Raw genomic sequence first — 11,325 nt, forward strand, 5'->3', positions numbered from 1 at the left:
CCACAGGTACCATAAATGGGTACCAGCCTCGGCAGGACTGGGAACCTCAGTGCTGCAAGCTCAGATAAACACTCTGGACCACACCACCACGCTTGTCCAAGAGCTACAGGTGCAGACGCACCTTTGGGCACTGGACAAGCCGTGGCTTCCATGTGGATTGTGAAAGAGGAAGTGATGCAAGAACAGGACCAAATTGCAGGTTTGATTTCATTGAGCTCCAATAAAAAACCCCATGTGCTGTCATCTTGAACATGTTCTGTCTCCTTCCCTTGCACTGCCTTTTCAGTTGCTTTGTTCTGACAGGCTGTCACAGCTGCCAAAATAAGTGGCCCTGCTTAGCCACAGACACTTTATTTAGTATTGCCTTGTGGTGGAATAAACATTTGCACACCATGCATGAGACAGTTAGGTGCTGGATAAGACAAAAAACCCCAACAAACACCCAAAACCAACCACAGTAAGATATGGTTGTGAAAGGTTACTTTCAAACCAGACCATTTTTTTCTGCTGGTGGATCAGATGATGCATGAACACTAAGGAACAAGTTGCAGGTTGGGGTAAGCAGCACTGCCAGCTAAAATGACTGTAGACCTTCAGCTTTAGACAAGGTCTGCTCTTCTTGATAAGGAGATCCAGAACTCATTTTAGATCCTTAATTTACCAGAAGTGATTGCTTGGCCTTGTCTGACTAGTTGTCTTGGCTTGGGTGAGGTCCTCATGAAGCATTACACTATGGGACACTTAGGCAGGGTTTGCCAAGTTACTCTCACAAAAAGAACAACAAATCAAGTCTTCACATGAAATAACTACTTTACTGAGGCAAAAGCACTCAGCAATGTCCATTAGCAATAGTCACAACTCACTGCAAGGAAAGTTTAAAATCTTAGAAATGGCGAAGATGCCAGTCATTTAAAGTTACAACTTCAGATCATGCCTTGAAAGAATGCGCATCTTCAGAAGTTTGAAAGTTACTCTAAGTGTTACTGAGAAAGAAATACAGAAGCAAAGCTGAATCTACTTTCCATTATACAAATGGGTGAAAATGTCTGAGGCTGCTTAATTTCCACTGCCCCTGCGTAAGGAAAACTGTGACCACAGATACCTACATACTTTAAAATATCCAGATTTTAATAGCACAGTTCAGCCACTTTCAGGTCTACATGGCCATGTATATGTCAATACCCGTAAGTCTCTAACAGCAACAACATTTAGACAGAAGTCCAGTGTATTATAACCAAATTTCTGCCTTAATCTCAGTAGGATTAGTTCACCACAATAAAATATACTATCACCACCATAACTCTGCCTGGAGTCCTAACATCAATATTTTGTAGTTGGTACGCAACTTAGCATCTAAATACTATGGGACATGTTTGCTCTTCTGTGAATCTGTCCATTCCAAAAAAACCTTTTAAGTTGCACATTCTTTCCCTCTTTTAAGCTGCACACTAATACCATGAAGTTAACTAAGCAGAGTTTCCAAGCTATTGCACAACTGAGCTGCACATGCACTTGAAAAAGCACCGAGCAGTTTACATACTTGCTTCCATAAGGCTGCTAAAGGAGTATTTCTAAGGAGACAAATCATACCTGGCACTGCAGAGGTGCACTGGAATGGAAAGGCATAAGCTGTCCTCTCCCCAGAGTGCACTGACACAGTGAGCAACATTAAAATAGCTGAATATCTTAAGAAGCCCACCTCCACCATTTCTGTACCCCCACACAACAGCAATGGCACTGACAATAGCAAAGCCCTTCTTTTTGCTTGTTCAGGAAAGCGGCCACCTCTCAGCACCTCTAAAATGGTGTCACAGATAGTATGCTGTACCTACCTACTCCACCCCTCTCTGCTGCCTATAGGGTATAAAAGTCTTCCAGCAGTCCAGTAAAACACTAACCCACCATTTTCTTGGAAGTTCTTTATTTTAAACTGTGTTTAAAACACTTTTTTTTTTTTCCTTTTTAAGGTTAGATTTCCTGCCCGCCCCCATCCAATAAGAAACCAGAAATAGAGCTAGTTCCATTTCACTTTCTGGCCACCACTTACCAGAATAACTAGCCAGTATTAAGTTGCAGGTTTAAACAGAGGCTAAAGATGCACCTCATACATGAAGGACACCAGTCTTCATGATTCCCTTTTGTTTTATGAAAGCTCATCCTGAGCAGGCCCATCTTCTGGGGCAAACCAATTCTTATCACATCACGAAGCCCTTCCCATCCTGGCAACCTTCTTCTCGCTCTTCTTCCTTCCTTGTATTGTGTGCACAACCCCAAAGAGCCACATCACAGCTGAAACAGTTTGGATAGGACTTCCCTTTCCTACAAGCTAAAGGGACAGTCATTCAGATCCCCGTCCTACACGCGGCCCCAAGCTGATACACCACCACTCCTATGAGATGAGGGAGCCAAACCAATTAAACTAGAGAGGTACCTGCCTTTGCTGCCATTTGTACAATGTCTATGGTAGAAAACAATACACAATGGCATCAGCATAACTAGGCTTGGGAAAGTTAAACTTTGTCCCTTCTACCTTCCACTACAATATCCAGTATAGTCTGTACTGTGCTTAATAAAAACACCACTTGGGAAGAAAGTCCACAGAAGGGGAAAGGTGCTTTTGTTATTATTTCAACCTGACATCCCTTGTAAAAAACATCTGCAGTTTTCAAAGTGCACTATGGTCTACCAGCAAGCTCATAAAGAAAAGGGAGTGGGACAGCTTTAGAAATTTCTTTCATCTTTTTGTGAAATTGTAATCTAGGGAGTGCACAGCCTTTCTCACAATTAAGTAAATAAATAGGAGAAACCCTACAACCATGAAGTTTTCTTCTCTACAAGTAAAGTCTTGAATTTGTTTTCCATCCTATTTTTTTCCTATTTCACTTACATTAAGCACCTGCTCTCACAAGGCTTATTTACCTATACAATAAATGTGTGCACGCCATATCAGAAAAACATACATTTAAGAACTGGCTATTCAACAAGAATGCTGTTATTTTTATGTTCATGTTAGCTTCCAAATACCATATCAAAATTTTTTCAAGTACTTAAAAATGGGCTCATAAGTTAATAGCCTCTTCATCACTACACAAATTTGTCACTTCTTCTATACTAGAAAAAGTCATAGGTATTTGACTAACAAAATCAAATAGATGAGGATTTTTTAATAGAATTTATAAAATATACAAAAAAAGGCAAGAGAAACCTGAAGTGCAAGCAGCTAAAGCATACTAGACAGATAAAACATGGTAACTGGGTGGGTAAGTAAAGCCCTTCTTCACCAGAAGAATTTTGAAGAAATTACATCCCTTACAACTCTTAAATCATTTTGACAACGTACTCACATCCTGGTCACGTAAGAGTCGTACCTTCCTTGAGCCTGGCTGGTTTAGACAGCAGGAAGCAAGATATTTGTACAAGAAGAGAGGAATGAAGGGCCAAGAGGCCCCAAAGCAACTGGAGGAACAGTTGTTCTGGTTGGAAAAACAGGGGAATAGGGACAGAGGTGAGCCAAAAGCCTTCCCAACGCCCCTTTAACTCCTTCATTTCTCTTTGTCTGGGCAATTAAAACTCAGTTCAGTTTTCAACTCATTTCACTTTAAAACCCCTGGCCTGAGTCCATACCTGTGCCTGGAACAGCTGGTGAGAGCAGTACAAGGGAAGGCACACAGCAGGCGATGTCCCCGTGGCTCAGCCTATGCGTGGTCCCCAATGCCAACACTCCTGACAAACCAGCAAGGTGCACCATGCTGGCTATTTGAGCCAGCTGACAAGAAGGGCTTCTGCTTCACAGAAATTTCACATTTTTGAAATTAGATTTCAACTCAAGCTAAACCAAAACTGGTTCCCCTTCATCTCCCACTGCAATTTCATATTCATAGGAAGCCTTCACCTTTCAAAACCAGCTTTACTATCAACATCAAAAAATTCACCACTGCAGGACTCGCCATTTATCCTCACCCCTTGCTACCAACATCAACAATTTTATCTTTATCATTTATCTTCACCCCAGAAATTCAGGTTTTCCCCCATTAGCAAACCCTTCCTACCACTGTTCAAAGGTGACACAATCTTTTCAATTCCTAACATCTCTGATCCTACAGATTAGAGTTTTAATGGAAATCTTATTAGCTGAAAAAACAGCCACTCTTTTCCCCCCTTCACTCCGTAACAGCATGGCTAAGAAATGATGGCCACATATTCCAGGTCTACCTTTGGCAAACACTTGTCTAAACAAGAGGAAGTCATAGCTATCCATGCAGAGTAGGCTTGCAGTTACTCCTGCATAGGGAACAAAACCACCACACAAAGTGGTGGTATGTTGACATAGTATCAAGCCTGACATGCGCTAGGACAACTAGGCTGTATTCAAGAACATTACTCAAAACTAGTTTTCTTTTAAAAGAATTTAAATGTATTTCCTGCAATGCTTAATTTTGTAAAACTTTGTTCCAAGCCTCAGTCTGGCTCAAACTGGATCCAGCAACAAGTATTCAAGAAGGACTGAAAGCCAGCTATATGCCCAGCCAACTTCAAAGGCTCATGTTTACAGTCTTAAAGGTACTTGGGTGTCATCTTGAACTGTGACAGTAACCTTTGGGCAGCCGGCTACACAAGCAGCACTTCAGCACTGGCACTGCATACAACATGTCAGGAGAACAGGACAGACCTTCAGAAGCCGTTTGCTGAAAATGACAGTGAAGTAGTTTAGGTGCTCCTGCGGCTTACAGGCTGCTTGCAGCTAATGGACCAGGTCTATCTGCTGCCTCCTCCTCCTACTCAGGAACATAGCCACCTTATAGTGGCTGAAGTGGCTGGTTTGGTTTAGAAGGCCTGTAATATAGCAGGTAATATATTCCTTTCCCCTCCTGCACTTCTCTTCCTCCTCTAGAAACTTCTGTGTTCTTGCAATATCAGCTGGCAAGTGGTCGCTCACCCTACCATCATCCCCTGGCAGGCAGCCTGCAGCCGTCCTAGCAACTAATTCACTAACTACAGCCAGAGCATGCTTTTGGATTAATAACCCTTGCAAACACCGAGCTGCTCCCACAGGGAATGACAGTGGCCCTCTGAGCTCTGGTTTGACTCAGGGCACTAGCAGCTCATTAACCATCAGATGATTCAGCACTTGGTGCCTACATTTCTGCTAGCTCGTTTTCATCAGCAACCAGACTACGGCTTTGAAGATGTATCATTTATAAGATACCATCAGACACCTGAAGAGGCACGCAGGTGTCAAGTCCCTCCGGCTCCAAGCCAGTATTAGTTTTAGGCAATACAGCCTGCTCTTAAATTCTCCTCTTCACTACATGGCTATATAATCACATTCCCCACAAAAATCCTGACTCTAACAGTCTGCTGCTTTTTTTTTCTCCAGGTCTTTCAGAAAGAGATCATGCACAAAAAAAGGAAAGGGGTCAAAACCCAGATGTCAGGACACTGAGAAAGAAAGACTAGTAACAGGTCCTGGGCAGAGGGAGGACAATCTCCACATTCCATGCTCAGGAGAGGTGAGCAGAATTTTAGTCCCACCAAAATCAGCTGTGCACAAAACGCTGTTGCATGCAGTCCCTCCCCACCCCCAACAATCCCTTCCAATTTACTCACGGCCACTAATCTCATTACAGTTCCTATAATTAAAGCACCATAATATCTGATTGAGAATATAGTATGCTGTTTAAAATTAACTTACCCAAAGTCCTTTAATGTAAGAATAACTGCTTCAAGAGAATTACAAGATTTACAATATAAAGCATCACTAATAACCATAGGATCAAAACTGGATTATCAAGTTTCCTAATTTGCATGTAGAAAAAGCAGGCAGTCAAATCACCAAGGTTTCTATAAAACTTTTACAGCCACTTTATAGGAAAAGCGAAACAAGTATAGATGCAATTTTATATATATAGCTTCAAATATTTATTAGAGAACATATTGTACTTTATAGATGTTAGGAAACAGCAAATGTTATTTTGGTCTAGTCAATACTTGCTGAAAAGTGAGGAGTAATACTGTTCTTCTGAATAGCACTCGCCAAGTTCACAGATTAGGGAGATGAGAAAACACATATAAATCTTAACCTCTTTACCAGTCCAGAATAAGTTAAATATAAAAACCTAGTTATACTTTAGGTCTTTTCCCTCTCTTCTTAAGTCAAAAATCATCCTGTATCTATTTGCCTACAATTTTTAAAGAAAATTTCAAAGAAACCCTATCCCCACTCCGGACACACAAATGGACAAAAAGCAAAACCAGGCACAAATACTCCCTCTGACGCAGATGTAGAAGCAGCCAGGAGAGGTTAGGAAGTGAATCACTCATTTAGCAAACCTATGTGTGTGCACTGTGCACACAGTCTCTGGAATAACATGGCTTTGGTGCCATGTTAAATGGAGAGGAGGATGGGAAGAGAAGGGGATGTGAAGGCAGTATTGCACCTGAGATTGAGCGTCCTCGTTCTTCCCACCCCTGTCCCTAACCTGTATACTAGATGCATGAGTGCAGAAGCCCACAGCTCCCAGCTGAAGAGAAAACTGTTCTTCCACCCTTCGGACCCCGACCTCACGCTGCACATACCTGAGAGCCCATGGAGATTGCCTCCGTGAGCACCATGGTCCGGAAAGAGCACTGACAGTTCAAATATTCACACTCTTCGGGCTCATCTGTTTTATATTGTGTTTAAGCGTAACAACAAAGAGCAGCTTTGAGGCTGCCTTGATTCCTGGAGATGGGGCTTGTTGTGAACTGACCCAGGCTCTGTGGGACTCACCAGGTCCTGAGGTGCAAGAGCCACCACCTCTTTCAGGCTAACCCCTCAATTTCTCTGGGACCAAAAGAATGAAGTCATAGAGTTTTTTTGAATGGTAGATAAACTGGTCTTAGACCCTGAAAAGCCCTCAGGGTCTGCAGCTATTAGGCCAGGAGAAAGAATAGCTAAATTGAGGCAGAGGTGAAGTTATGCAATTTACCAAAAGTCTGACTCCAGATCAGCCTGGGCACTCCAGGCTCCCCTGCTAAGCTTCTGCTCCAGCCGTTAAATCTTTGAAAGGGATTATACAGCAAGGTGCTGTGCCAGTGATAAGAAAGCCACGATTTGACCTCTAAGGACCTTCAGATGCAACAGTCCTAAATCAATTACCCTCATTTTCCAGCATGCTGGTAACGTTACTAGTAAACTCTGCAGCTGGAATAGTCTCATCTGGATAATCTTCTTTTCAACAATGCCTAAAACTTCAGTTGATTTTCTGATCTATGAAAGGGCTCCAAGGCAGAAGTTTCAATGCTGTTCTATGTTTGCATAGAAGAGGGCAGAATGCATTAACAGGGTTTTTACTTTGCTACTCTATTAAGCATCATTTCAGAAATCACAATGAAACCATCATCAAGAATTCAGCTTTCTTCAGTAGGAAAACACACAGACATTAAAGGTAACATGAATTATTTTAAGCATTATACTTCTGCCAGCTCCACATTTGCAGCATGGAAGACCACCCCTCCAGAGAATTAAGAGTCAAGGCTACAGATTGCTACTTCTCTGACAAGGAAAAACAGATCTGAACAATGCATATTGCTGCCTGGGGTTTTGTTCTTGGGTGGGTTTTTTTTCAATGTCAGGTTCATTCCTAAATCAAGCTGACTGTATCCAAACTGAAAATCTGTTAAAATTTTCAAACAGAAACAGCTTTTCAACATTTACTCCTTTTGAACTTTCGGTAAATTTTCCTTTTTTCTTTGCTACACCCAGTGTTAAGTCTCAAAGATGAAAGGCAACTATTTCTATCCTATACTGCCTTTCCACTCATCCTTCCCAGAAATTCCTTTAATGTAACTGACATGTAGAAGCCTCTCCTCTCTCGTCAGGATGAGTCACAGGGTCCTTCCACAGCACAAAGGAAAGAGACATCGCTTCTTGTCCTTCTCAAAGAAACATCACTTTCTTGTTCTTTACAAAAAAGGAAGACAGGGGAAGAACACATTGGACTGTTATTTGAGGGTATTTTGTTTCCTTTTTCCCTGAACAAATTTATCAAGCAACTAAAATTCTGCCTGGTCATAACAGTTTCTGTAACAACATGCCAACAGAAGTGCTCTGTGAATCTCCCTCCTGAAGACCAGCATCCTTGCTGCAGACATCCCCTCCTCTGCATCTGTATCCCTGCCCCACCTTACACGTACAGGAGTAAGTACCCATATGGCTATCTGCCAAGACCACCTTTTAATGCTGGGATAAGCTTTGCAGAGTGCTCAGCAATACTAGCTGCTTCCTTTAAGAGGGCATCCCTGCATACACATCCAACAGCTGGCTAATGCTAAACCCACTTCATGGGGCATGTACCCATGGTTCCCAGGCCAACCAGTTGTTTCAGCCACCGAGCTCCCATATCGACTTCTGAGAGTCCAGCCTAAACCAGGCAGAAGAGCTCTTCAGGGTAGCTTTAGCTACCAGATCATGTAACTTCCATTAGATCACTGTAAGCTGCAGGCCCCAACAGAAGCTAGAGAAGACCACCCTAACATCACACCACTTTGCAGTTTCCAGCTTCAAAGCAAGACAATGTCCTGACACAGGACCTCAGCAGCAAATATGCAAATGAGCAGTGGCAATATACACAAAAAAACCCAAACGACTGAGAGTTTCCAGCCGACCACTTAACTACAAACCAAACCATTCTGGGCTCTGTACATAAAGCCTCGAGATAATGTTCCTGAATTTAAGTGTTACGGGAGATGTACAAAACAAAATTATGCTTCTCCCATCCATCAGCCCCCACATTAAGCCTTTCCTTGTTACCTAAACAGAACAGAGGCAATCCATAGAAATGCTAGTGAGTTTACCATTAGCCACAACAAGTGTTACCAGGCTTGAAGCACAGGCTGCCCCAGCACAACTCTCAGCTCCAACAGGTGTAAAAATTCATTCTACCACACACCAGCGTTTCTCCAGTGGGCACGTCCCAAAAGTTTATGTTGAATAAAAACATAAAGGTGGTACAAAAAGCGTTTATTTGGCTTTGTTTTTCCCACATACCCATACTTCACCCATTGCTTTCAGTTTAGGGCACATCTGCACTAGTGTCAGTAACAACACACAAGTGTTTTGTGATTCCAGCTACTAAAAACACTAAGACGGAGCTTTGCTTTCAAGATGCTGATTTTGGTTTGAAAAAGCAGTTCTGACTGACAAAGCAGTGATGAAGATACAAGCAGCCTCTATGTGATTAGCTACCTACCAACCCAGGATGAGCAGCTCTCTGCCCAGCACAGACTAGGTACCGCATTTTGGGCTTACTTTTTTTTTTCCCCAAGGAAGTTCTTGTTTACTGTTGTGATTCCTACCGAACAGTCACACAGACACCCCCCCCTCACTGTTTTAAGCCTACATATCTGGCCTAACACCAAACGCATTATTCTCAGAGGAACACGCCGAATGACAGCGGGTACAAGCGCCGCGGGGTGCGCGGGGCTGTGGGATGCCAGCCGGGATCCCCGGCACCTGACCTCGGGGGTCGCCTCCGGGGCGGCTGCTAACGCTGCCGCCGGACTCCATCCATCGCCCTTTGCATTCCTCTTTACAGGAGACCGGTGCCGGCCGCGTAACGGCAAGAGTTTGACAATCCAAAGAGAACATCCTGTAGAAGATGGAAGGAGCTTGAAAACGTTAAAGTGACCAACCCGACAGGCTGCGTACCAACGCGCAAACGCTTCGAGAACAAATGGTCATTAAATCCGCAGCTCTCGGGCGTGCGGCTGCCAGCCGCGTTCGGTGGGGCGGGAAAGGCTCCTCCGCCCCCCGCCGCCCCGAGGCGCGGGGCGATGCTCAGGCCCGCGCTGCCGGTACCGGCCGCCCCGCTTAACGCTCTGCCCCCTCCCCGGCACAACCTCGCCTCGCCGCCCGGGCCGTACCTGGGAGCTGAGGTACCGCTTGAGGCACTCGTCGCACACCGCCTTCTTGCAGCAGGACAGCGGCTTGATAGGCTTCTCCTCCAGGCACACGCGGCAGCTCAGCACCAGCAGCGGCCCGAACTCGCCCGCGATCAGCCCGGAGAAGGGCTCGGGCAGCAGGTACACGTCCACCACCTCGATGCTGCCGCCCGCCGACAGCGGGTCGTCGCCCGCCGCCACCCCGCGCCGCGCCGGCGGCTGCCCCACGCCCGAGCCGCCGCCGCCGCCGGGGGAGACGGGGGCTGCCGCCGGCCGGTCGTTCTCCACGCAGTAGACGGTGCAGTACACGTGCCGCCGGGGGGGGCGGCGGCGGCCGCCGCTGCTCTCCTCTGGCCCCGGCCCCTCTTCCGCCAGGGCCGCCGGCTCTCCTGCGGCCAGCGGCTGCTCCGGCTCGGTCGCCGCCTCCGCCTCCTCGGCCCCTCGCCGCTCGCGGCCGGCGGCAGGCGGCGGCGGCTCCTCGCTTCGCTCCGACCCGGCCGCCCCGCCGCCCGGGGCCGCCTCCGGCGGCGGCGGCTCGTCCGGGCCGAGCTCCCGCGGGGCCCCGGCCGGGCTCGGCGGCGCGGCTGCCGCCCGCGGGGCGCTCAGCGAGCTCTGCTGCTCTCCCATCGCCGCCCGCCGCCGCCGCCGCGCCTTCCCATCCAGCCGCCTCTCGGCCCCGCTTCTGCTTCCGGGTCCCGAGCCCCGCGCGCCGCGGCCCGCCGCGCCAAGCCCCGCGCCACCCGCCCGCGGGCGCCGGCCGCCGCCGCCCGGCCTCCTGCCTGCGGGGCCGCGGGCGCGGGGAGCGAGCGGCGGGTGCCGCTCCGGTCAGCGCCGCCCGCGGGGTCTCGGCCGGAGCCCGACCCCCATGGCCGGGCAGGACGCGGGCAGCCGCCCCCGGTGCCGCGGGGCAGCGCGCCCGGCCGCGCTCCGCAGCCGCCCCGCCCCGCCATGCGCGTCACCGCCCCCCGCCCGCGGCGGCCGCTCCGCCGGGTGCGCCCGCCCCCGCGCGCCCCCGCGCCGCTCTGACGCAGCGCTACCGGCCTCGCCCCTCATTCACCCGTAAACACCGCGTGCCTGCCCCGCGCCGCCCCCCGCCCGCCGCCGGCGGGGCCCCGCTCCCCCGCCCCGGGGCCGCGCTGCGCTGCAACGCGCGGGCAGGGAGGGCGAGCCCGGGGGGCGGGCGCCGTGTGAAGTGTCGCGGCGCCTCTGTGCGCGGGGGCAGAGGCTGCGGGCCGGCTGGGGGAAAACATCGTGGCGAGCAGGGGCAGCGCGGTGACGCCGGGCCATGCGGTGGCGGTCACAAACATAATCGGAACAACTACAAACACGTGGGTCCCCGCAGGTCCCAGCTGGTGCCTGGTTGCTCGGGTGCTCGCAGTGAAGGGCGTTAGAGGAGCGGCTGTG

At 48.2% G+C, this 11,325-nt stretch overlaps 1 protein-coding gene across 2 annotated transcripts in view; it reads right to left on the minus strand.

Annotated features, from left to right (window-relative positions):
* RNF217 (ring finger protein 217) overlaps positions 1 to 10,856 on the minus strand; it is a 64,510-nt gene extending 53,654 nt beyond the window's left edge. For both annotated transcript variants that reach the window (XM_055713826.1, XM_055713825.1), the window contains exon 1: positions 9,904 to 10,856. In XM_055713826.1, the coding sequence (XP_055569801.1) occupies positions 9,904 to 10,548 (645 nt within the window). In that variant the 5' untranslated portion in view covers positions 10,549 to 10,856. The remainder of the gene's footprint in view (positions 1 to 9,903) is intronic.
* Between the last annotated feature and the right edge of the window lie 469 nt (positions 10,857 to 11,325).

The sequence above is a fragment of the Falco cherrug genome, chromosome 6 (genome assembly GCF_023634085.1).
Source record: "Falco cherrug isolate bFalChe1 chromosome 6, bFalChe1.pri, whole genome shotgun sequence".
Taxonomy (NCBI): Eukaryota; Metazoa; Chordata; class Aves; order Falconiformes; family Falconidae; genus Falco; species Falco cherrug.